We start from the raw sequence: 25,059 nt of genomic DNA, 5'->3' as shown, positions 1-25,059 counted from the left end.
CCCAGAAATAAACCCTTACATATATGGTCAAGTGATTTTCAACAAGGGTGCCAAACCATTCAACGGGCAAGGGACGGTCTTTTCAACAAAACGGCTCTGGGAAAACAAGATCTCCACATGCGAAAGAATGAAGCTGTGCCCTGACCTAACACCATATACAAAAATTAACTTAAGACGGATCAAAGATCTAAAGCTAAAACTATAAAAGTAAAAAACTAAAACTGTAACTCTATAACTAAAACCATAAAAGCTAAAACTATATATGCTAAAACTATAAAACTCTTGGAAGAAAACAGAGGAAAAGCTTCATAACACTGGATTTGGCAATAATTTCTTGGATCTGACACCAAAAGCACAAGCAACAAAAGAAAAAATACATAAATTGGATGCTGCCAAAATTAAAAACACTTGTGCATCAAAGGACGTAATCAACAGAATGAAAGGCCTCATTCCCACGGAACGAGAGAAAATATTTGCGAATCATATAGTTGATAAGAGATCAATATCTAAACTATATAAAGAACTCTTACAACCCACCAACAAAAAGAAAAACGACCCAATTTAAAAATAGTCAAAATGTGAATATACTAAAAAGCCCTAAAAAACAATGGCAAAGGACTTGAATAAACATTTCTCCAAAGACACACAAATGGCCAATAAGCACATAAAAAGATGCTCAACAGCACTAATCATTAGGGAAATGCAAACCAAAACCACAATCCCTATCAAAATATCCTTTTTTGCAGAAATAGAAAAAAATCCACCCTAAAATCGATACGGAATCTCAAAAAACCTCAAATAGCCAAGACAATATTGAAAAAGAATAATGAAATTGGAAGACTCACACTTCTTGATTTCAAAACTTAACTACAGGCCGGGTGCGGTGGCTCAAGCCTGTAATCCCAGCACTTTGGGAGGCCGAGACGGGCGGATCGCGAGGTCAGGAGATCGAGACCATCCTGGCTAACATGGTGAAACCCCATCTCTACTAAAAATACAAAAAACTAGCCGGGCGAGGTGGCGGGCGCCTGTAGTCCCAGCTCCTCGGGAGGCTGAGGCAGGAGAATGGCATAAACCCGGGAGGCGGAGCTTGCAAGTGAGCAGAGATCGCGCCACTGCACTCCAGCCTGGGCGACACAGCGAGACTCCGTCTCAAAAAAAAAAAACAAAAAAAAACAAAAAACAAAAACAAAAAAAAAACTTAACTACAAAGTTACAGTAATCAAAAGAGTGTGATCCCGGCATAAAGAGAAACATAAAGACCAATGGGGCCAGACACAGTGGCTCATGCCTATAATCCCAGCACTTTGGGAGGCCAAGGCGTGGGGATACTCTGAGGTCAGGAGTTCGAGACCAGCCTGGTCAACATGGTGAAACCCCGTCTCTACTAAAAATACAAAAATCAGCTGGGTGTGGTGATAGGCACCTGTAATCCCAGCACTACTGTACCCCAGCCTGGGAGACAGAACAAGACTCTGTCTCAAAAAAAAAAAAAAAAACACCAATGGAATAGAATAGAAAGCCCAGAAATAAACTGTCACATATATGGTCAAGTGATTTTCAAGAAGAGTGTTAAACTATTCAATGGGGAAAGGATGGTCTTTTCAACAAATAGCTCTGGGAAAACAAGATCTCCACGTGCAAAAAGAAAAACAACCTAATTTAAAAATAGATAAAGTATGAATATACTAAAAAGCACCAAAAAAAAAAAAAAAAGAGAGAGGAGCAGGAAAAGGGCACAGGATTTGAATACACATTTCTCCAAAGACAGACAAATGGCCAAGAAGCACATGAAAAGATGCTCAGCATCACTAATCATTAGGGAAATGCAAACCAAAACCACAATCCCTATCAAAATATCATTTTTTGCAGGAAAAAAAATGGTATTAGGATTAGTAGATATTAGTAGACATTAGGATGGGCTACTATCGAAAAGTCAGAAAATAACAAGTGCTGTTGAGGATACGGAGAAATTAAAATCCTTATGCACCATTGGTAGGAACCTAAAATGGAATAGCTACTACAGAGAACAGCGTGGCAGTTCCACAAAAAATTAAACATGCTGGCTGGGCGTGGTGGCTCATGCCTGTAATCTCAGCACTTTGGGAGGCCAAGGCAGGCAGATCACCTGAGGTCAGGAGTTCGAGACCATCCTGCTGAACACGGTGAAACCCCATCTTCATTAAAAACACAAAGGTTAGCCAAGTGTGGTGGCGCGCGCCTGTAATCCCAGCCACTCAGGAGGCTGAGGCAGAATTGATTGAACCCGGGAGGCGGAGGATGCAGTGAGCCGAGATCGCACCACTGCACTCCAGCATGGGCGGTAGAGCAAAACTACGTCTCAAAAAAAAATTACACATACAATTACACATGATCCAGCAATGCCACGTCTGGGAATATACCCAAACAAATTCTGAGTAGGGACTCAAAGAGATGTACACCAATGTTCACAGCAGCACTATGCACAACAGCCAAATGGTGGAAACCAGCCAAGTGTCCGTCAACAGATAAATGGATAAACAAAATGTGTCCCATCCATACAGTGGAATAACAGCCTTAGAGGAGAAGGACGTTCTGACACATGTTACAATGTGGATGAACCTTGAGAATATTATGCTCAGTGAAATAAGCCAGACACAAAAGGACAGATCCTGGATGATTCCACTTACATGAGGTCCCTAGAGTTGTCAAACTCATAGAGGTGGAAAGTAGGATGGTGGTTGCCAGGAGCTGGGAGGGGATGGAGGGTGGGTGGTGGGTGGGGGATGGGTGGGTGTTTAATGGGGACAGTTTCAGTGTGGGAAGATGCAAAAGCTCTGAACACAAATGGTGGTGATGACTGCAAAACAATGTGAGGGTACTTACTAAACGCCACTAAACTGCACACTTAACAAGGTTAAGATAGTAACTTACACGTTATATGTATTTGTTTTGTTTTTGGTTTGTTTTTGAGACAGCGTCTTGTTCTGCTGCCCAGGCTGCAGTGCAGTGGCGCGATCTCGGCTCACTACAACCTCTGCCTCCAGGGTTCAAGCAATTCTCCTGCCTCAGCATCCCGAGTAGCTGGGATTACAGGCACCCACCACCACACCCGGCTATTTTTGTATTTTTAGTAGAGACGGGGTTTCAACATGTTGACCAGGCTGGTCTCAAACTCCTTGCACCTCAGGTGATCCACCTGCTTCGGCCTCCCAAAGTGCTGGGCTTACAGGCATGAGCTACCACATCGGGCCATGTGTTATGTGTATTTTACTAAATTTCAAAAAAAGAAAACGGCTGGGCGTGGTGACTCACGCCTATAATCCTAGTACTTTGGGAGACCGAGGAGGGTGGATCACTGGAGCCTGGGCAACATCGCAAGACCCCCGTCTCTACAAAAAAATTTTAAAATTTAGCCAGGCGTGATGGTGTGTGCCTGTAGTCCCAGCTACTTGGGAGATTGAGGTGGAAGGATTGCTTGAGCCCAGGAATTCCTGGCTGCAGTGAGCACTGCACTCCAACCTGCGCAACAGAGGGAGAACCCTATCTTAAATATAAAAAAAGAAAAAATACAAAAAGAAAACGAGCACTTCACTTCTGTGGGATCCCCACCAAAATCCCACAACCTCAGTCCAATTGCCAGAAAATCTCCACAAGACCACAATAAGGACATTCCACAAAACACCTGACCAGCTCTCCTCAAGAGGGTGAAGGTCATGGATGATGAGGAGACACTGAGGAACCGTCACAGATTGGAGGGGTCAAAGGAGATGCTTTGACTAAACGCAACACATCACCAGGCGCGGTGGCTCACGCCTGCAATCCCAGCATTTCAGGAGGCTGAGGTAGGCAGATTACCTGGGGTCAGGAGTTCGAGACCACCCTGGCCAACATAGGAAAACCTCATCTCTACTAAAAATGCAAAAATTAGCCAGGCACTGTAGCTCAAGCCTGTAATCCCAGCACTTTGGGAGGCCAAGGCAAGCGAATCACCTGAGGTCAGGAGTTCAAGACCAGCCTGGTCAACATGGCGAAACCCCATCTCTACTAAAAATACAAAATTAGCTAAGTGTGGTGGTGCATGCCTGTAATCCCAGCTACTCGGGAGGCTGAGGCAGGAGAATCGCTTGAACCCAGGAGGCGGAGGTTGTGGTGAGGCGAGATTGCACCATTGCACTCCAGCCTGAGCAGCAACAGTGAAAATCCATCTAAAAAAAAAAAAAAGACTATCTCCTAAGAGGCCGGGTATGGTGGCTCAAGCCAGCACTTTGGAAGGCCCAGGCAGGAGGAGAATCACTTGAGCCCAGGAGTTTGAGACCAGCGTGGCCAACACAAGGAGACTCCTGTCTCTACAAAAAAAAAATATTAAAAATTAGCCAGATGTGGTGGTACATGCCTGTGGTCTCAGCTACTCAGGAGGCTGAGGCAAGAGGACTGCCTGAGCCCAGGAAGTTGAGGCTACAGTGAGCCGAGATCGCACCACTGTAGTCCAGCCTGGGCGACAGAGCCAGATCTTGTCTCAAAAAAAAAAGGCCGGGCAGGGTGGCTCATGCCTGTAATCCCAGCACCTTGGGAGGCTGAGGCGGGCAGATCACCTGAGGTCGGGAGTTCAAGACCAGCCTGACCAACATGCAGAAACTCCATCTCTACTAACAATACAAAATTAACTGGGCGTGGTGGCACATGCCTGTAATCCCAGCTACTCGGGAGGCTGAGGCAGGAGAATTCCTTGAATCCTGGAGGAGGAGGTTGTGGTGAGGCAAGATCACGCCACTGTATTCCAGCCTGGGTAACAAGAGTGAAACTCTGTCTCAAAAAAAAAAAAACAAAAAACAAAAAAACAAAACCACCGGGCGCGGTGGCTTACGCCTATAATCCCAGCATTTTGGGAGGCCAAGGCTGGTGGATCATTTGAGATCAGGAGTTGGAGACCTGCCTGACCAAAATGGTGAAACCCCATCTCTACTAAAAATACAAAACAAACAAAAAAAAATTAGCCGGGCGTGGTGGTGCACACCTGTAATCTCAGCTACTCAGGAGGCTGAGGCAGGAGAATCGATTGAACCCAGGAGGTAGAGGTTGCAGTGAGCCAAGATGGTGCCATTGCACTCCAGCCTGGGTGACAGAGTGAGACTCTGTCTCAAAAACAAAAACCAAAAAATCCTATCTCATAAGAAACAGTTAACAGCAATGAATACTCCCCCAGGTGAAACTAAACAGATGACCCGTAAGCCACAGAGTGGCAGCTGTCACACTCTGGGCCAAGGCACGGAGGTGAACAAGGTGCAATCCTGCTCTCACTGTTGCCCCGAGTAGCAGCTCAACAGCTGGTCTCGGCCAAGCAGGCATCTTTCAAGGTGTGCACCCACCACTGCCGGGCACGGGGCCAGGCACTTCGCGTGGATGCATCATCTAAAATCCATGTGACGACTCCTCAAGGGGGCTCTGTGAGCACCCCCTTTTTATAGCCAGGAAACTCAGGCACAGAAGGGACGGACTGTTTGGCAGGAGCCAACAGAGGTGCACAGAGCAGCGTGATGAGCTCTGGGACTCAGTGCCGGGGAGCCCCCCAGCAGGCAGCCTCCACCCCACGGTGGACCTTCAGGCTCCTCCCTCTGCCCTGGCTGAGCCGGCAGTGAAGAGATTAGCAGGCTCCTTGCCGAACAGAGGCCAAGGCCGCCTGGGCGCAAAGATAGGCTGTTGGGACCATAAATCATCCCCGGGGTCTGTGCATTTATTCCGTGATGATTTAATGAGCCACTCCTGTCCTAACTACAGCCACCAATCCCACCTGCCTGGAAGGACAGAGGGGATCCCCGCAGCGACGGAAGCGGGATGCGCACAGATGCGAAAGGACTCAATGGTGTAACGCAGCAGGGAGCCTCTGCCTTCAGTCACTTGAGAAAGAGACGCTGAAGCAGACACAGAGCCCCTCCGAGGTTCCGAGATTCCGCAGGTCCCTGCAGCCCAGGGAGGCGGACAGCTCGCGTGTCTTTGAGGACACGCTCGGCCTCCCCGAGTCCCCAGCCAGAGGGACGGCCAGCCCCACAGAGCCAGTCCCGGGCGCCCTGCCTGGCTGTGCTGATACTTCCTCCCAGAGATTTCCGGGCGAATGACCAGCTGGCATGCACCCACCCACCCTCTGCACCCAGGTGAGTGGTGCCAGATGCAGAGGAAACGGGAAGTGCTGTGGTGTTTCTGTTTTCAATTTTAATCGAAGTTTTGAAACATAAATGATTTCTTTATTTTCATTTTTTTTATTACAAAAAAAAAAAAGTGTGGCAGACAGCTTCTGGCAGCAAGAACCCTGGCAGGAAAGGGAAGAGAAGGGAAGCCTGCAGAAGTTCTCAGGGAGGCTTCGCCCCCTTGCCGGGACCCCTCGAGCATTGTGGTGGTCTCTGGGCTGTTCAAATACCAGAGTGGGGTGTACGGATAATGGACAGGGTGGCCAGGATATGGGCACAGGGTATTAGCACACTCAGTGGGAGAAGGCCCACCCTTCCAAGTAGACTCAGCCCCTCTGGGCCTCACCCCAACCTTCAACCCCACCCCACGGGGTGAAACTCCTGGGACCAGCAGAGGTGTCAGGACCCAAGTACAGAGAAGGGAGAATTTTATGTAGTAAATGAGGACCTGAAGCCTCTCAGCTGCTATAGTGGTGACTTTCTCCAGTATGGGGCTCCCTGAGATGGAAGACACAGCCACTTAACATAACCCTTCTGTCGCCAACCCTCCTGGGGAATCAGGCTCAGGGTCCGTAGGTGTGAGAGCTGCAGAGGTGAGGTTCAAGTCTGCCACAAGCCCGCCTTTGCCAAGCCCCAGGTCATCATGGAGCCCCAGCACCCACTATCTCCAAGGACACCTGCCCTGGCCCCTCCTAAGCCTCCTGCTGCTCCCTCCTCGTTCCTCCCAGGCCTGTCCCCACGTGGCAGCCAATGGGATCCTTGCTCAAAACCCTCCGACCCGAGGACCAGATCTCAACCCCTCAGCCCGGCCCACGAGGCATCACCCCCAGAGCCAGGCCAGGCCAGGCTCTTCGCCTTGGCTCAGAGCCACAACCTCAGGGCCAGGGCCAGCTGGCACAGGTGTGGCTTCCTGTCACTCCCTAGGGCAGGGTCTCCAGCTGACCTGCTCTCCAAGGCGTCCCCAGGGCCAGCTCACAGGAGATGCTCAGGAAATACAAACTGACTCGAGGAATGGACTTTCCTGTCCAAACCCGCACTGCTGTGGGGAGAACTCGCCGGGCCACCCTGGTGCTTCTTATTCAGGCACTCAGAGGGCTGGGTGGGCATCACCATGCAGCCTCAGGGCCATCGCACCCCAAGGATTTGACCCTGGAACACACTGTGTTCCGTACAGGTATACAGGCTTGGGATTTGCTTAGAAAAATCTGAGCTCCAGGAAGACCACAAACTACTCTCCCACTTCAGGGCCCCTCAACAGCTGGTACGTGTTCCTGGATGGAGGGATTGAGAAGAAGACCCCACACAGCCCTCCCAGGACTGAAGGGGGGACGTTGGACCATGTGGTGAGGTACTGGCCCTCTTAGAGAGCACCTGCTTCTAGGAGATTCCAGAATGAACTGGAGACAGGCCTGCCCACAGGGAGGTCAGATTCCAGAGCCTGCTGATACCAGCTGAGCACCTGCTGAGTTCACACTGCACCTGCTGAGCACCTGCTAAACACACACTGTGTGCCGGCTGAGTGCCTGCTACATACACACTGTGCACCTGCTGAGCGCCTGCAGAGCACACATGGTACGCCTGCTGAGTACCTGCTACATACACACTGTGCACCTGCTGAGCGCCTGCTAAACACACACTGTGTGCCAGCTGAGTGCCTGCTAAATACACACTGTGCACCTGCTGAGCGCCTGCAGAGCACACATGGTACGCCTGCTGAGCGCCTGCTAAATACACACTGTGCACCTGCTGAGCGCCTGCTAAATACACACTGTGTACCCACGGACTGCCAAGAGAGCACACACTGTGCCTGCTGAGTACACAGTGTGCACCTGCTGAGCACCTGAATACACACTGTGCACCTGCTGAATATACGCTGTGCACACCTGCTGAACACTGTGCGCCTGCTGAGCACCTGTATACACATTGTGCACCTGCAGAATACACACTGTGTGCCTGCCAAGTGCCTGCTAAGTACACACTGCACCTGCTGAGCACCTGCTTAGCACACACTGTGCATGTGCTGAGCACCTGATGAGTGCACACTGCGCATCTGCTGAGCACCTGATGAGTACACACTGCGCATCTGCTGAGCACCTGAGTACACACTGCGCATCTGCTGAGCACCTGATGAGTACACACTGCACCTGCTGAGCGCTTGCTGAGTACACACTGTGCCTGCTGAGCGCCTGCTGAGTACACACTGTGCCTGCTGAGCACCTGCTGAGTACACATTGTGCACCTGATGAGTACACACTGTGCACCTGCTAAGCACTTGCTGAGTATACACTGTGTGCCTGCTGAGTACACACTGCGCCTGCTGAGCTCCTGCAGAACACAAACCGTGCACCTGCTGAGCACCTGCTGAGTACACACTGCAGAACACACCATGGGCCTGCTGAGCACCTGCAGAACACACACTGTGCACCTGCTTAGCGCCTGCAGAGCACACATGGTATGCCTGCTGAGTACCTGCTAAATACACACTATGCACCTGCTGAGTGCCTGCTAAATACACACTGTGTACCCACGGAGTGCCAAGAGAGCACACACTGCGCCTGCTGAGTACACAGTGTGCACCTGCTGAGCACCTGAATACACACTGTGCACCTGCTGAATATACGCTGTGCACACCTGCTGAACACTGTGTGCCTGCTGAGCACCCGTATACACATTGTACACCTGCAGAATACACACTGTGTGCCTGCCAAGTGCCTGCTAAGTACACACTGCACCTGCTGAGCACCTGCTTAGCACACACTGTGCATGTGCTGAGCACCTGATGAGTACACACTGCGCATCTGCTGAGCACCTGATGAGTACACACTGCACCTGCTGAGCGCCTGCTGAGTACACACTGCCTGCTGAGCACCTGCTGAGTACACAATGTGCCTGATGAGCTGCGTACACACTACACCTGCTAAGCACTTGCTGAGTATACATTGTGTGCCTGCTGAGTGCCTGCTGAGTACACACTGCGCCTGCTGAGCTCCTGCAGAACACAAACTGTGCACCTGCTGAGCACCTGCTGAGTACACACTGCAGAACACACCATGGGCCTGCTGAGCGCCTGCAGAACACACACTGTGCGCCTGCTGAGTACCAGCTGAATACATACCATTAGCCTGTTGAACACCAGCTGAGTACACACTGTGTGCCTGCTGAGCATCTAGTGAGCACCTACTGAACATCTGCTAAACATTTCCTTGTGTGGGCACCAAGTGCCTCTTGCAGGCCTGCTGTGCCCCGTCAAGCACCTGCTGGATGCCTGCCAAATGCCTGCCTAGTGCCAACTGGGTACACCATGTGTCCACAGTGGCCACACCTCCAGCATCTCAGCAGTAGTGAGCACCTAGTGAGTATCTATGCCAGGCCCCATTCCAGATACACCACATAGGCATTCACGTCTCACCATGATCCAATGAGGCAGAGACCACTGTGACCCCTACTTCACCAAAGACAGCAGGGCCTCCCGGGTTGGGCTAAGTGCATTGGCTCATGCCTATAATCCCAGCATTTTGGGAGGCCAAGGAGGGAAAATTACTTGAGGTCTGGAGTTGGAGACCAGCCTGACCAACATGGTGAAACCCCATCTCTATCAAAAATGCAAAAATTAGCCAGGTGTGGTGGTGCACGCTTGCAATCCCAGCTATTCAGGAGGCTGAGGCAGGAGAATTGCTTGAACACGAGAGGCAGAGGGTGCAGTGAGCACCACAGCACTCCAAAAAAAAAAAAAAAAAAAAAAGCTTCCCAGGTCTAAACTCGCCCAGAAGGAAGTGAGGTGGGGGCTGAGGCTGACTGTGTGGCCCTGGCTGGGCACCGATGGGGCTGCTTCCCCCGGTGCCAAGTGCTTCTGAATCCCTCCGTGCAAGAACCCCAAGGAGGAGGCCCCGGCCACGCTTCGTTTCTAGTTGGCAAATAATAAACATTGGCTCTCAGGCATCCCTGGCCCTCAACGCATGTGGCACTTCCTTATTTACACACCTGGACCCCCATCCAGTTGCTGGCACCACAGCCACACTCAGAAGAACAGAGCACCCACCTCCACCCAGGGGCCACGCAGGACCTGTTGAAGGTCAGAGACATGCCCCAACCAGAAATAAAGTGGGGGTTTGTTCCATCCCATGAGCTCAAAGGCAAAGCAGGACTCTCTTACCCCCCACCCCTCCCCTGTGATTCTGGTTCCCACACTGCAGCCTGGGAGTCCCCCACCCACTCTCCCAATAATCCCTGTCACCATCACCTCCCAAATGCCAAGTCTTCCTCCGTGAGTGGCACACTTCCAGCTGCTCACCCTCCTCCCTACTGCAGGGGGCTCAGGGACACACAGGTGGGGCCATTCCCAGGCAGGCACCTTGGAGAGGCCCCCACTCCCCCAGTACACGCACTGGGACAAACACAAGGAATGTTTAGGTTGAAAAAAACCAGGGACGACCTCTATACTTCTCAACAGATGAATATGAACTGAGGCTCAGCGTACAACAAGGTCCTCCACAAGGGCCTTGGAGTCAGACACGGGTTCAATCCCAGCTCCTTCTCCCACCGTCAGCCATGTGACCTCCTGTGCCTCAATTTCTCATCTGTGCCATGGGGGCAGGCAACAGGCCCTTTCTCATGAGTTACTGCAACAATCCACTGTGCACAAATACATGGATTCTAGCAAGACCAGTTCCTGCCACTGTCACTCACATTGCTATCCCACTAGAACCTTCCATGGCTCCACGTGGCAGGGCCTGGCTCCGGGCCCTCCAGCCACTGTCATACCTCCTCTGAGGGCCACTTCCTCGGCACACAGACTTCCAGCAGCCTGAACCGCCCTGCCCCACCCTGACCAGCCGGCTAACACCCAGAACTCCGTGACCCGGCAGAAACACACAGGCTGCGGGGTTAGTCTGACCTGGGCCAGATGGCAGCCTCTCCACTCCAGCGCTCTGTGACATTCCCTCTCCAGGCCTGCCTCTCCCTCTGTAAACTCAGGAGGATGCCACTGGCTGCCTGGGGCAGTCACGTACTGCAGGATCCAGGTTTGCATCTCATGTAGCCAGCAGCCTCTGCCCATCCCTCTGAACCTGCACGCTCCCGGCACACACAGGGCCTGACACCAGGGCTTCTGGATTGTGACACTGCTGACACTTAGGGTTGGATAATTCCCCACGGTGGGGCTGTCCTACGTACTGTAGTGTTGAGCAGTATCCTCAGTCTCTGCCCACTGGATGCCAGTAGCACCCCCATCCCCCGTCGTGACAACCACAAATGTCCCCAAAAGTTGCCAAATGCCCCCAGGGGCAGAATCGGACCCAGGTGAGCCCTCCACTCTGCACGGAATAACCTGTGGATTTTGATGTTTCTCTGACCCTGGGTTCAGGCCAGTGTCTCTACTCTCCCCAGGGAAGACCCCACTCGTGCTGTCCATATGGCATTTTACAGAGTCCCATTTAAAAAAAGAAATCCCCAGGCTGGGCGCAGTGGCTCACATCTGTAATCCCAGCACTTTGGGAGGCCGAGGCGGGTGGATCTCGAGACCAGGAGTTCGAGACCAGTGTGCCAAACATGGTGAAACCCCCGTCTCCACCAAAAATACAAAAATTAGCTGGGCGCGATGGCTCATACCTGTGATCCCAGCACTTTAGGAGGCCGAGGCAGGCGGATCACTTGATGTCAGGAGTTGAAGAGCAGCCTGGCCAACATGGAGAAACCCCGTCTCTACTAAAAATACAAAAATTAGCAGGGTGTGGTGGCGGGTGCCTATAATCCCAGCTACTTGGGAGGCTGAGGCAGGAGAATCGCTTGAACCCAGGAGGCAGAGGTTGTAGTGAGCCAAGATCTTGCCACTGCACTCCAGCCTGGGCGACAGAGCTATACTCCCTCTCTCAAAAAAAAAAAAAAAAAAGAAAGAAAAGAAGTCCCTGAAAGTGGGAGAACTGCCGGCAACCTCACTCTCCTTGCTGACCACCCCCAGCCCCTATAACACTTGAGGTCAGCGGGCCTTAAACGGTGTGGGAGTCCCAGAGGTCGGCCAATCCCTTCTGTGAAGGGCCAGATGCGCCCGGCGCAGCGACTCACACCTGTAATCCCGGCACTCTGGGAGGCCAAGATGGGAGAACTGCTTGAGCACAGGAGTTTGAGACCAGCCTGGACAACACAGTGAGAAGACCATCTCTCTACCAAAAATAAAAAAATTAGCCGGGCATGGGGGCTCACACCTGTGGTACCAGCTACTCAGGGGACTGAGGTGGGAGGATCACTAGAGCCCAGGAGGTCAAAGCCACAGTGGACCGCATGATCTCTGTTGTGTGGGACTATGCTGTTGTCCCACAAAAGCAGCCACAGAAAACGAATAAATGGTTGTGCCCCTGCTCTAATAAAATAAAGAGACGTAGTTTACAGAGCTCTGGATTAGTAAATTATCAGTTCAGTGGGTCCCAACTGGCACTTTTTAATTTTTTCTTCTTTGTTTCTTCTACTTTTTTTTTTTTTTTTGAGATAGAGTCTCTCCGTCGGCCAGGCTGGAGTGCAGTGGTGCGATCATAGTTCACTGCAGCCGCAAGCTCCTAGGCTCAAGAGAACCTCTCGCCTCAGCCTCCCAAGCAGCTGGGACCACAGACATAAGCCACCATGCCAGGCTAATTTTTTTTTTTTTCTGAGACGGAGCCCAGGCTGGGAAGTGCAGTGGTGCAATCTCACCTCACTGCAAACTCCGCTTTTCAGGTTCAAGCGATTTTCCTGCCTCAGCCTCCAGAACAGCTGGGGTTACAGGTGCCCACCACCATGCCCAGCTAATTTTTGTATTTTAGTAGAGATGGGGTTTTACCATGTTGGCCAGGCTGGTCTTGAACTCCTGACCTCAGGTGGTCTGCCTGCCTTGGCCTCCTGAAGCGCTGGGATGACAGGTGTGAGCCACTATGCCCACCCGGCCCAGGCTAATTCTCTTATTAGAACAAAACAGAGTACATCAGTGTGCCTGCAAACAGTAAGAGTTAACCTCCTTGGTAAAACCCGTCTTGATTGCACATTTGGTGGTAGGTGCTGGCAAGCCATGAAAATGAATTTCTTTTTTTTATTTTTTTTCCAAGACAGAGTCTCACTCTGTCACCCAGGCTGGAGTGCAGTGGCGCGATCTCGGCTCACTACAACCTCCGCCACCCCGGTTCAAGCGATTCTCCTGCCTCAGCCTCCCAAGTAGCTGGGACTACAGGCGCATACCACTACACCTGGCTAATTTTTGTATTTTTAATAAAGACGGGGTTTCACTATGTTGCCCAGGGTGGTCTCGATCTCTTGACCTCATGATCCGCCCACCTCGGCCTCCCAAAGTAGTAGGATTTCAGGCATGAGCCACAGTGCCCGGCCAAAAAGTGAAGTTCTTTTTTTTTTTTTTTTGAGACAGAGTCTCACTCAGTCGCCCAGGCTGGAGTGCAGCAGCACAATCTTGGCTCACTGAAACCTCCACCTCCCAGGTTCAAGGGATTCTCTTTTCTCAGCCTCCCGAGTAGCTGGGACTACAGGCATGTGCCACCATGCCCGGCTAATTTTTTGTATTTTTAGTAGAGACAGGATTTCACCATGTCAGCCAGGATGGTCTTGATCTCCTGACTTTGCAATCCGCCAGAGTCAGCCTCCCAAAGTGCTGGGATTACAGGCGTGAGCCACTGTGCCCAGACCAGAAAAATGAATTTCTAACTGCAGAGCCACAAGTGCCATGCCTGTCCCTGAGCCAGGGACACCTGCCCCTCACCCAGACCTGCAGCCCCTGGCTTCACACACCCTGAGGGTCGAGGAAGCCTTCCCAGATTCCCCAGAGCAGATGGGCCTGGTTGCTGCACACCCTAACCACTTCTTTTTTTGTTTTAGACAGAGTTTCACTCTTGTTGCCCAGGCTGGAATGCAATGGCACGATCTCGGTTCACAGCAACCTCCATCTCCCGAGTTCAAGCGATTCTCCTGTCTCAGCCTCTCGAGTAGCTGGGATTACAGGCACATGCCACCACGCCCAGCTAATTTTTGTATTTTTAGTAGAGATGGGGTTTCATCATATTGGTCAGGCTGGTCTCGAACTCCTGACCTCAGGTGATCCACCTGCCTCGGCCTCCCAAAGTGCTGGGATTACAGGTGGCAGCCACCACGCCCAGCCTTCCCCGCCCCCACTCTTAGGACACAATCCAAACCCAAACACTGAGCTCCTGAACTCCAACCCCGACCCTGTGGTCCTGATCCTCCACCCCAGGCCCTGCTCCTGCTGTCTCCCTCTGTCTCATCCAGTGTAGAGCAAGGGCCCCTGCTCCTAAAAAGGGCTGAAGGTAGGGGTCACCCTGGGCCTCGGTGGAAACCCCACACAGAACCTGTGGAGCCTGCTGGAGCCGGCTGGACTTACGCATCTGCAATCGGCCGCAGCCCTGTCCTGATGCGAAGTCCACAAGGTTACCTGGTGCTGCAGGCTCTGTCAGGCCTGGGGGTCCTTGCCACTGGCTGAAGTCACAAATGACCACAAAGTGGGGGGCATGAAAAACAGAAATTAATTCCCTCACCATTCAGCAGGCCAGAAGTCAAGGGAATGGGCCGGGCACGGTGGTTCACACCTGTAATCCCAGCACATTGGGAGGCCGAGGCAGGTGGATCATTTGAGGCCAGCCTGGCCAACAGGGTGAAACCCATCTCGACTGAAAATAGAAAAATTGGCCGGGCGCGGTGGCTCAAGCCTGTAATCCCAGCACTTTGGGAGGCCAAGGCGGGTGGATCACGAGGTCAGGAGATCGAGACTATCCTGGCTAACATGGTGAAACCCCGTCTCTACTAAAAATACAAAAAACTAGCCGGGCGTGGTGGCGGGCGCCTGTAGTCTCAGCTACTTGGGAGGCTGAGGCGGGAGAATGGCGTGAACCCGGGAGGCGGAGCTTGCAGTGAGCCGAGATCACGCCACTGCACTCCAGCCTGGGAGACACAGCGAGACTCCGTCTCAAAAAAAAAAAAAAAAAAGAAAAATTACCCAGGTGTGGTGGCAGGAGCCTATAATCCCAGTTACTCGGGAGGCTGAGGCAGGATCGCCTGAACACGGGAGGCGGAGCTTGCAGTGAGCCGAGATCACGCCACTGCACTCCAGCCTGGGAGACACAGCGAGACTCCGTCTCAAAAAAAAAAAAAAAAAAGAAAAATTACCCAGGTGTGGTGGCAGGAGCCTATAATCCCAGTTACTCGGGAGGCTGAGGCAGGATCGCCTGAACACGGGAGGCGGAGCTTGCAGTGAGCCGAGATCACGCCACTGCACTCCAGCCTGGGAGACACAGCGAGACTCCGTCTCAAAAAAAAAAAAAAAAAAGAAAAATTACCCAGGTGTGGTGGCAGGAGCCTATAATCCCAGTTACTCGGGAGGCTGAGGCAGGATCGCCTGAACACGGGAGGCGGAGCTTGCAGTGAGCCGAGATCACGCCACTGCACTCCAGCCTGGGAGACACAGCGAGACTCCGTCTCAAAAAAAAAAAAAAAAAAGAAAAATTACCCAGGTGTGGTGGCAGGAGCCTATAATCCCAGTTACTCGGGAGGCTGAGGCAGGATCGCCTGAACACGGGAGGCGGAGCTTGCAGTGAGCCGAGATCACGCCACTGCACTCCAGCCTGGGAGACACAGCGAGACTCCGTCTCAAAAAAAAAAAAAAAAAAAAAAAAAAAAAAAAAGAAAAATTACCCAGGTGTGGTGGCAGGAGCCTATAATCCCAGTTACTTGGGAGGCTGAGGCAGGATCGCCTGAACACGGGAGGAGGAGGTTGCAGTGAGCCGAGATCACGCCACTGCACTCCAACCTGGGCAACAGAGTAAGACTCTATCTCAAAAACAAACAAACAAAAAAAGGCACTGGCAGGGCTATGCTTCCTCCAGAGACTCTAGGGGAAGACCCTTCCTATCCTTTCCAGCTTCTGGGGGCTCCGGGCGTTTCTTGGCTTGTGACCACATCGCTCCAATCTTTGCCTCCGTTGTCACATGGTCCTCTCCCCTGTGTCTCTGTGTCCTTTCTTGTCTTTTTTTTTTTTTTGGAGAAAAGGGTCTCACTCTTTCGCCCCAGCTGGAGTGCAGTGGTACAATCATGGCTCACCACAGCCTTAACTCTTGGGCTCAAGTGATACTCCCGCTTCACCCTCCCAAGTGGCTAGGACTACAGGTGCACGCCACCACACCTCGTTAATTAAAAAAATTTTTTTTCATAGAGATGAGTTCTCACTTTGTGGCCCAGGCTGGTCTCAAACTCCTGGCTTCAAGTTATCATCCCATCTCAGCCTCTCAAAATGTTGAGATTACAGGCGTGAGCCGCTGTGCCCGGTCCCCCTCCAACTTTTTCTTTTCTTTTTTTTTGAGACAGGATCTCACTTTGTCACCCAGGCTGGAGTGCAGTGATGTGATCATAATTTACTGTAACCTCAAATTCCTGGGATCAAACAATCCTCCTGCCTCGGCCTCCGAAAACTCTAGGATTAGAGGAATGCACCACCACTCCCAGTCCACTCTTCAGTTTTTTTTTGTTTTTTTTTTTTTTTTTTTTGAGACGGAGTCTCACTCTGTCACCCAGGCTCGAGTGCAGTGGCGTGATCTTGGCTCACTGCAAGCTCCGCCTCCCGGGTTCACGCCATTCTCCTGCCTCAGCCTCCGGAGTAGCTGGGACTACAGGTGCTTGCCACCATGCCCGGCTAATTTTTTCGTATTTTTAGTAGAGACGGGGTTTCACCATGTTAGCCAGGATGGTCTCGATCTCCTGACCTCGTGATCCGCCCGCCTCAGCCTCCCAAAGTGCTGGGATTATAGGCGTGAGCCACTGCGCCCGGCCATGGCCCACTCTTCATAAGGACACGAGTCACTGGATTCAGGGCCACCCCCCAGGATGATCTCGTCTCTAGATCCTTACCTTAATGATATCTACAGAGACGTTTTTTTCCAATTAAGGCCCAATTCACAGGTTACAGGGCTAGGAGGTGAGCAGATGTTTTTTAGGGGCCACCATTCAGCCTGCTGCAGGGCATGCAGCTCACAACCTGGGGAGTACTGAGACAGCTGGGCTTTTTGGAGGGGCCAGGGGAGTGATGAAGATGAGGGCAGCTCACCCCACCTGCTGCTCGGGGAGCAGCTCAGGGAGTCCTGCCTGTATACGGAGGCTGTGGATGGCAGCAGACAGCTGAAGCAGCCGGCACAGAAACAAACGGCGCCAAAGCCAGGACTGGAGGGCGGGCTCCACACTCAGCTAACTGAGCCACCGCTGCGCTGTGTCTGCAGCCCAGGGGCCCGTTTTACTCCAGCCTCTGCAAAGCCACCAGCTTCACAGGGTAGGTAAGAGCAGGAGAGTGCCCTCCTTCAGCCCCGTCCGTGCCACCATGACTGTTTTGCCTGGTTACTTTTTCTGGCCCAGGTGCTTCTGCCTGAGGTCCTCAGTGATCAGTCATAGGAGGAATCCCCAATGTCCTGAGCCCCTGACAAGCAGACGACACGCCCCTCCTCCCTTCCCCTCATCCCCAACAACCAATACTCCAGCACATCTGGGTGGCTCTGCCGCAGAAATGCCACCAAATCCACCGCTCCCGGTCACCCCCTTGCTCCAGCCATCACTCCCCCTGATCTGGACATCTGCAGCAGCTGCTCACACCACACCCAGCCCACTCACAGCCACAGCCATCCTCCTAAACCACACGGTGTTCTCAAATGGATAAATGGAGAGTTACCAGAAGACCTGGCAACTCCACCCCAGCACATGCTCTGAGAAATGAAGACATACGGCCGGGCGCGGTGGCTCAAGCCTGTAATCCCAGCACTTTGGGAGGCCGAGACGGGTGGATCACGAGGTCAGGAGATCGAGACCATCCTGGCTAACACGGTGAAACCCCGTCTCTACTAAAAATACAAAAAATTAGCCGGGCGTGGTGGCGGGCGCCTGTAGTCCCAGCTACTCGGGAGGCTGAGGCAGGAGAATGGTGGGAAGCCGGGAGGCGGAGCTTGCAGTGAGCTGAGATCCGGCCACTGCACTCCAGCCTGGGCGACAGAGCGAGACTCTGTCTCAAAAAAAAAAAAAAAGAAAAAGAAATGAAGACATACATCCACCCAAAAACATGGACACAGATGCCCACAGCAGCATGATTCACGACAGCCAAAGGTGGAAACCCGTGTTCATGGCCGGATGAATGGACAAAATGGGGTAGATCCGCACCATGGTGTATGACATGAACTATTACTTAGCCATGCCGGTGATGGTGCACAACACTAGGAATAAACTCAACGACACTGAATTTTATGCTTAAAAAAGGTCGGAATAGTAAATGTTATGTTACATACATATATTGCCATCAGTTTTTTTTTTTTTTTTTGAGACAGAGTCTCACTCTGTCGCCCAGGCTGGAGTGCAGTGGCATAATCTTGGCTCACTGCAACCTCTGCCTCCTGGGATCAAGCATTTCTCCTGTCTCAGCCTCCTAAGTAGCTGGGATTACAGGTGTGCGCCACCGTGCCCAGCTAATTTTTGTATTTTTGGTAGAGACGGGGTTTCACTATGTTGGCCAGGATGGTCTCGAACTCCCATCCTCAGGTGATTTGCCCACCTCCTTGGCCTCCAAAGTGCTGGGGTTATAGGCATGAGCCACTGCGTCTGTCCATGCCACCAATTTTAAGAAATAAATGAAGGCCAGGTTCAGTGGTTCACGCCTGTAATCTCAGCATTTTGGCAGGCCGAGGCAGGCAGATCACCTGAGGTCAGGAGTTCAAGATCAGCCTGGCCAACATGGAGAAACCCCGTCTCTACTAAAAATACAAAAATTAGCAGGGTGTGGTGGTGGGTGCCTTTGATCCCTCAGGAGCCCGAGGCAGAAGATCACTTGAATTCGGGAGGCAGAGGTTGCAGTGAGCCATCATTGTGCTACTACGCTCCAGCCTGGGAGACACAGCAAGACTCTGTCTCAAAAAAAAAAAAAAAAAGAAAAGAAAGAAAGAAAGAAATGAAGCACTGATCCAAGTTGGAGGCTTGAAGATATTATGCTAAGTAAAAGAAGACAGACACAAAAGGCTTCGTGGTGTAGGATTCACCTCACAGTGTAGGATTCTATTGATATGAAATGTCCAGAACAAGCAAATCCATAGAGACAGAGAGCAGATTAGTAGACCAGGTGCGGTGGCTCGTGCCTGCAATCGCAGCACTTTGGGAGGCTGAGGCAGGTGAATCACTTGAGGTCAGGAGTTCGAGACCAGCATGCCCAACATGGCAAAACCCTGTCTCTACTAAAAAATATAAAAATTAGTTGGGTGTGGTGGCACCTGTTTATAATCCCAGCTACTCAGGAGGCTGAGGCAGGAGAATCTCTTGAACCCGGGAGGCAGAGGTTGCAGTAAGCTGAGTTCGTGCCACTGCACTCCAGACTGGGTGACAGAGTTGAGACTCTGTCTCCAAAAAAAAAGAAAAAGAAACAAAGAAAGCAAAGCAGATTCGTGGCTGCCAGGGGCTGGGCAAGGGGGAGTCGGAAGTAACTGCTGACGAGGGCAGGGTCTCCTTCTGGGGGTACGAAATGTTCTCAAGTTGACTGGTGTTGGCTGTGCAAATGTGAATATACTAAAAGCCACTGAGTGGTGGAATGCCATGGAAATGACATCCCAATAAAGCTGTTACAAAAACAAGCAGGGCTAGGCGTGGTGGCTCATGTCTATAATCCCAGCATTCTGGTAAGCCGAGGCTGGAGGATCACCTGAGGTCGGGAGTTCGAGACCAGCCTGACCAACATGGATAAACCCCGTCTCTACTAAAAATACAAATTTACTCAGATGTGGTGGTGCATGTCTGTAATCCTAGCTACTTGGGAGGCTGAGGCAGGAGAATCACTTGAACCCAGGAGGTGGAGGTTGCAGTGAGCAAAGATCACGCCACTGCACTCCAGCCTGGGCGACAGGGCGAGACTCCTTCTCAAAAAACAAACAAACAAATAAGCAGGGAAGCTTCCCAGGCCCCTGCCTCAAGGGAGATGCAAGCTCCTGCAGCCTCACCTGCCCTCCTCCCTGCTTTGCACCCATTCTCAAACTCGCCAAGTCCTTCCCACCAAAGCGCTCTGACTGTGCCTGTCCCTGATCTGAAATGCTCTTCCCTGCTCTCTGGGGACGCCATGTCACCCCTGTCCTAGCCACTCCTAGCACATGGCTGTGCCACTTCTCTCCCAGCATGTGCCACCTTCTGAGGGCGTCTGCTTCATTTGGGTGCAGCGATGCTCTCCTGTCCCCCCTAAAACCATGCTGGCTCCCCAAGAACACAGCCCCAGTATGTCCTGTACATTGCAGGATCCCCCGCACCCCACGGTCTCCTGAGACCTGCCAGACAATGAAAATTGTCGCTTGATGGAATGAACGTGCTGCCCCAACTTTACAAGTCAGGATTCTACGGCCTAGAGGGGTTGAGAAACCCGCCTAATGTCACACAGCAGAGTGCCATAGTTTTCCCTGCCTGTCACGCTGACCCAAGCCTAAGAATGGGAGGGAACGCCCGCACACCCACCCCTCCGCCCTAAGACCTGCAAACAGTCTCCCAACTTTACGCCCTGTCCCCCTACCTGACGCAGCCCTTCGGTGCTTGTGCCCTGGTGAGGTCCCTGTCTTCTTCCAGCCAAACATCTGCTGACTGGCCTTCCACGGCAGCAAGACACCTCAGGTGCCATCACCACCGGCAACTGTGAACAGACACGCATGAGTGACTGCTGTCCTTTGGAATTCACAGGAGAGAAGCAGGTGATGACTGGACCACGCCTCACCTGGCTGCAGGAATGGCCAAACCCCTGCTGTCTACAGTATGGGAGGCAGCACGCCACGGCTGCAGGAGGGAAGCCCGCATCATATAGGTTCAGTCACCTGCTCCGGGCACTGTGGACATGCCACTTGGACTGTGCAGTGGCCAGTCAATCTGGGTATAAGCTTGCCCACCCTGGTTGCAGCCTGCCAGAGATGGCACAGCCATACAGGTGGGTGCAAAGGATGGAACTCTACCTGACCAGGTGCAAAGTTCACACCCAGGCCCACCTCACTGTTACACCTCTAATCAAAAGTTTCTCAGTCTTGGCTGGGCGCAGTGGATCACACCTGTAATCCCAGCAATTTGGGAGGCCGAGGTGGCCGAATCACCTAAGATCAGGAGTTCAAGACCAGCCTGGCCAACATGGTCTCTACTACAAATACAAAAATTAGCCGGGCATAGTGGCAGGTGCCTGTAATCCCAGCTACTCAGGAGGCTGAGGCAGGAGAATCACTTGAACCCGGGAGGCGGAGGTTGCAGTGAGCCAAGATTGCACCACCGCACTCCAGCCTGGGCAACAGAGCAAGAGTCTGTCTCAAAAAAAAAAAAAAGTTTCTCAGCCTTGGCACTGCTAACATCTGGGGCCTGATTATACCACACGATGGTGCCATCCTGTGTACTATACGGGGTTGGGCAGCATCCCCAGCCTCCACCCACCAGATGCTAGGAGCACCCCCTAATCATGATGACCCAAAATGTCTCCAGACATCACCAAGTGTCCCCTGGAGGGCAGAATCATCCCCTGCCCCAGAAAGAGAACAATGCTTTGTGTTTAAAAACCTAGTACAAGCTCACCTCTGCCCAGACCCCACACTCCTCTGACCCCACGTGGTGAAGAAGATGGGAAATGATTTCCAGAGCTGAAAGAACTGCTACCTGCATATGTTCAGAATCTTTTCTTTCTTTTTTTTTTTTTTTGAGACAGAGTCTCACTCTGTTGCCCAGGCTGGAGTACAGTGGCACAATCTCAGCTCACGGCAACCTCCACCTCCCAGGTTCAAGGGATTCTTCTGCCTCAGCCTCCTGAGTAGCTGGGATTACAGGCACGTGCCACCATGTCCAACTAATTTTTGTATTTTTAGTAGAGATGGGTTTCACCATGTTGGTCAGGCTGGTCTCAAACTCCTGACCTCAGGTCATCCACTCACCTCAGCCTCTCAAAGTGCTGCGATTACAGGTGTGAGCCACTGCACCCGGCCTCAGAATTTTTCCAAATTCATTGATCAATGAATGGATAAACAAATACAACATATCCATACAATGGAATATTACTTGACCGTAAAAAGGAACAAAGCACTGATCCATGATACTACAAAGATGAACCTTGAAAACATGATGCTGAGTGAAAGATGCCAGTCACAAAAGGCCACGTGTTGTGTGATTCCGTTTATATAAAATGCCCAGAATAGGCAAACCCACAGAGACAGAAGACAGCTTAGTGCTTGCCAGGTGCTGGGGGAGGGGGAATGGGGAGTGACTGTTAATGAGGATGGGGTTTCTTTCTGGGTGGATAAAAAAATGTTCTGGAATTACAAAATAGCGGTGGTTGCACAACTCTGTGAATATACTAAAAACCACCAAACTGTACACTTTAAACAAGTAAATTGTATGATGCGTGAATCCTATCTCAATAAAGCTATTATTTTAAAGAGATGTTTTCAACAACAATGATCTATTTCCAATCCCACGCAGAAACTGGACTTCTAATCAGAATGACACCCATGAACCTACTGTGACCCCTTTCTTCTGGTCACACTGCAAACATTTGACACCAACTGAATACCAGCACACACCATGTGCTAGAGATAAGAAGTGGCCACTCCTACCTCAGAAGCCCTGATATGTGGGGAACACTCATGTGGAAGGATGCTCAAGTCGCACACTTTCTTCTTATTTATTTATTTATTTATTTATTTTGACATGGAGTTTCACTCTTGTCACCCAAGCTGGAGTGCAGTGGCGTGATCTCAGCTCACAGAAACCTCCACCTCACAGGTTCAAGTGATTCTCCTGCCTCAACCTCCTGAGTAGCTGGGATTACAGGTGCCTACCACCACGCCCGGCTAATTTTTATATTTTTAGTAGACATGGGGTTTCACCACGTTGGCCAGGCTGGTCTCGAACTCCTGACCTCAGGTGATCTGCCGCCTCAGCCTTCCAAAGTGCTGGGATTACAGGCGTGAACCACTGCGCCTGGCCATCTTTTTTTTTTTTTCCATTCATTCATTCATTCACCAGCCATCTCTTTCTCTACATCCTGAGCAAGAATGTAGCTGCTTGGAGCTGGAGGGACAGATGTGGCACGCTCACCTAGCATGCCTAAAGCAGTACCTGGCTGACAGCAAGCTCCCAATCATTACTAACACGGAAATGAAGACACAAATCCTATAAGGTCTATAAGGTCACAATCTCTCAGAGAAACAAACAACTAGTTACAAAGTAACACAACCTGAAAGTGCTACCTAAGGAATGGGAGACTGAGGTTAAGTCCACCTGAGCCAGTCACATCAGTGGCCGAATCCAGAAACCAGGGATATGAGCATCTGCAAAGCCCCCACCCAAACCCTCCCCAAGGCCCCAGGATGCAGGAGAGAGGTCTCACCACACTGCAAGAACAAAGTGGAGATTCAGCATCACCTTTGCAAAGTGTGCTCACCGCCCTGGCCCAGGAGGAAGGTCTTGCCAGAATGCCTGACAAGGGAAGAAACTGAGGCCTGAGGAACTCAGGTGTCTTGCCGTGCTCAGACACCAGCCCCAATCAAGCCCCTACTCCCGGCCCACAACAACTTCCCAGGTGAGATTTGCAGGGTATCTGCTCTGCCAGCCTGGCAGAACCTGGCCTTTTCCTGCACACCAAATGCACCCAGCCACCTGAGGCAGACCTGGCCCTCTGCCCTGGTCCTGAGAGGGCAGGGGCCATCCGTGGTCGGCGTCCCCTGTTCCACTAGGAGGAACATCACCTGGTCCCCACCATATGGGCTACATGGAGAAGGGGCAGCTGTCTCTACTCCAAGTTCCAGGACCGAGCACAATCTGCTTTCTTGGCCCCCCTCTGGATCCCCTGGGGGACAGGATCTGACCATTCCCTCAGCTGTCCAAGAGGGAGAGATCCCTGTCCCACCTCAGCTCTGCAAGTGGGGACATTTGTTCCTCCTCCAACACCCAGGGAGTAAAGGCACAGGTAACAATGACGTAGAGACACCGGTCCCCCTCAGGTAGCAAGGATGGAAGGGCATCTGTCCCTCCCAGGTAGCAAGGATGCGGGGGCACTTGCACCCTCACCCCCAGCTACCAATGGTGCTTGCAAGCAGCACCCAGCTCATACACCTGTGTCATCTTGCCCCCCAGGTAGCAATGATGCGGGGGCACCTGTCCCTTCCAGGTAGTAATAATGTGGGGCACCTGTCCCCCTCGGGTAACAATGATGTAGGGACACCTGTCCCCTGTCAGGTAACGACAAGGTACTGGCACCTGTTCCCTCCTAGTAGTAATGATGTAGAGGCCCCTATCTCCTCCGGGGAGCAGTGATGTGGGGGCACCTGTACCCCATCAGGTATGGATGATGTGGGGTCACCTGTCCCGCCCACGACGCCCGGGGCGTGGGGACACCTGTCCCCCTTGGGCCGTGCCAAGCCCCGCCCCCGTCGCGCGCGCCCCGCCCCCGCCGCGCCCCCCCCCGCCCCGTGCACGCGCCGGACACGCGCCCCCTCCCTCCCTCCGCCGGCCCTGAAGGGTCGGCGCGGGCAGCCCCCTTACCCGCGCGGCCCGCGTCAGGCTCAGGTCCTTCATGACCTCCTCGAAGGCCGCCGTCTCCTCCGCCTGCTTCTGATTGTGCAGCGCGATCTTCTCGCTGAATTTCCGCGGATTGTTCGAAGTCGCCATCTTCTCGCCGCCGCCTCCTCCTCCTCCTCCTCCTCCTCCACCTCCTCGCCCCCCCACTCGCCCGTGCCACCGCGCAAGCGCCGGCTGGGCCCACGGGCGGCGAGCTGTGCGCAGGCGCGCCGGCGGTCGTGAGCGCGGCGCAGGCGCACGGGAGCGGCGCGCGGCGCGGGGGCGAAGGCGCATGCGCGCGCCCCGGCGGCGCGCTCGGGGCCCGCGGGAAGTACAGTGG

At 52.4% G+C, this 25,059-nt stretch overlaps 1 protein-coding gene across 14 annotated transcripts in view; it reads right to left on the bottom strand.

Moving 5' to 3' along the window:
* CRTC1 (CREB regulated transcription coactivator 1) overlaps positions 1 to 24,889 on the bottom strand; it is a 100,717-nt gene extending 75,828 nt beyond the window's left edge. For all 14 annotated transcript variants that reach the window (XM_045380582.3, XM_045380584.3, XM_045380585.3 and 11 more), the window contains exon 1: positions 24,705 to 24,889. In XM_045380582.3, coding sequence (XP_045236517.1) covers positions 24,705 to 24,830 — 126 coding nt within the window. In that variant the 5' untranslated portion in view covers positions 24,831 to 24,889. The remainder of the gene's footprint in view (positions 1 to 24,704) is intronic.
* Positions 24,890 to 25,059: the final 170 nt, after the last annotated feature.

Source organism: Macaca fascicularis, chromosome 19 (assembly GCF_037993035.2).
Source record: "Macaca fascicularis isolate 582-1 chromosome 19, T2T-MFA8v1.1".
In the NCBI taxonomy this organism is placed as follows: domain Eukaryota; kingdom Metazoa; phylum Chordata; class Mammalia; order Primates; family Cercopithecidae; genus Macaca; species Macaca fascicularis.
The sequence above is the reverse complement of the archived record's forward strand: the minus strand, read 5'-3'. Positions and strand labels throughout refer to the sequence as shown.